The 1,096-nt window shown below is 49.0% G+C and overlaps 1 protein-coding gene across 1 annotated transcript in view; it reads right to left on the reverse strand.

Annotated features, from left to right (window-relative positions):
* DAAM1 (dishevelled associated activator of morphogenesis 1) overlaps positions 1-1,096 on the reverse strand; it is a 76,846-nt gene that overhangs the window by 21,921 nt on the left and 53,829 nt on the right. The window contains 3 exon segments of the mRNA XM_009885587.1: positions 759-866; positions 981-1,093; position 1,096. The exon segment at position 1,096 is cut by the window's right edge and continues 132 nt beyond it. Of these exon segments, the coding sequence (XP_009883889.1) occupies positions 759-866; positions 981-1,093; position 1,096 (222 nt within the window).

Below are 1,096 nucleotides of genomic sequence, written 5' to 3' on the forward strand. Positions count from 1 at the left end.
AGCTGTCTTCTTGTCCCAGCAATGAAGCCAGACTTTCAGCAGGTGAACATGACTTTTTCAGCCTCTCTCCTTGCTTTTCCTCCTGCCTTCTTGAAAAACTCATTGCTTTTGCCCATCGTGATCCTGCCTGGGGTAAAATAAGTGTCTAATTTTCTTCATGTGCTTTCATGCCTTCCAAACTGGGGCCATATTGCTTGAGCAGGAGATTAAAAAGCAGAGACTTTTGCCTGCAGTGTCATTATTTTGGTTTGAGATTTGCTTTTTTGTTCAAAGCTCACATTTTGCTCTGTGCTTACAACAAAAATAAAAGACGAGATCCACCCATGGTAGATGTGGGCAAAACTTAGTCCTTCTTGGCCAGAGAGGGATAGAAATTTTCCACCCAATACGGAGACATGAAGCAGTTGCTGTTAAGAGCGATCCAAAAATATTACCCAACCATGGCCACATCTGGGGGCTATTTTCATGCATTCCCTGTCTTTTGGGGTTTTGGGTTGGTTTTTTTTTGGTGATCCATCTTCAAGACACACGTGGTCAGGTGCGTGGTCAGGGGCATACCAAGCCATGAATGGCCACTTCAATGCAAAGGCACTAGCATGCGGATGAGAGGACAAAGCAGATCGAGTCGATCCGGCAAGCATGGCATTGGTATGAAATAATGATGGGAGACATGTTTTGAATCCACCAGAGAAACCGCGTGATCTCGTAGTGGCAGCTCCTTGCCCAGATCCCTGTGCGTGCCCCAGGCCAGGCGTTACCTGCTGTCTTTGGTAGGCAGAGAACGTCCTTTCCAGGTCTTCAAGGTCCAGGACTTTGAACACTTTTGTGTCATCTATGTCGGTCCACACAGTGCCTGCCAGCTTGTTCTGCAAGAAAAGAGGAGGATTGCAGGTTGGGGGTCCCCTGCCCACCTGCCCCTGTGGCACTGGGTGGTCATCTGAAACCTCCAGTTTCACTGCCTGAATTATTGCCCGGCTTACCTCTGGCAGCTTGGACCAGTTGAAGGACTTTAGGGCGTTTGTTGGCTGTGGGATGCTCTTCTTCTTGAGGGCCAAGCCCAAAGGTGCTCCAGGTGGAGGCATCACCCCATCCAGGG

This window comes from Charadrius vociferus, unplaced genomic scaffold (assembly GCF_000708025.1).
Source record: "Charadrius vociferus isolate BGI_N301 unplaced genomic scaffold, ASM70802v2 scaffold355, whole genome shotgun sequence".
NCBI classification, from domain to species: Eukaryota; Metazoa; Chordata; class Aves; order Charadriiformes; family Charadriidae; genus Charadrius; species Charadrius vociferus.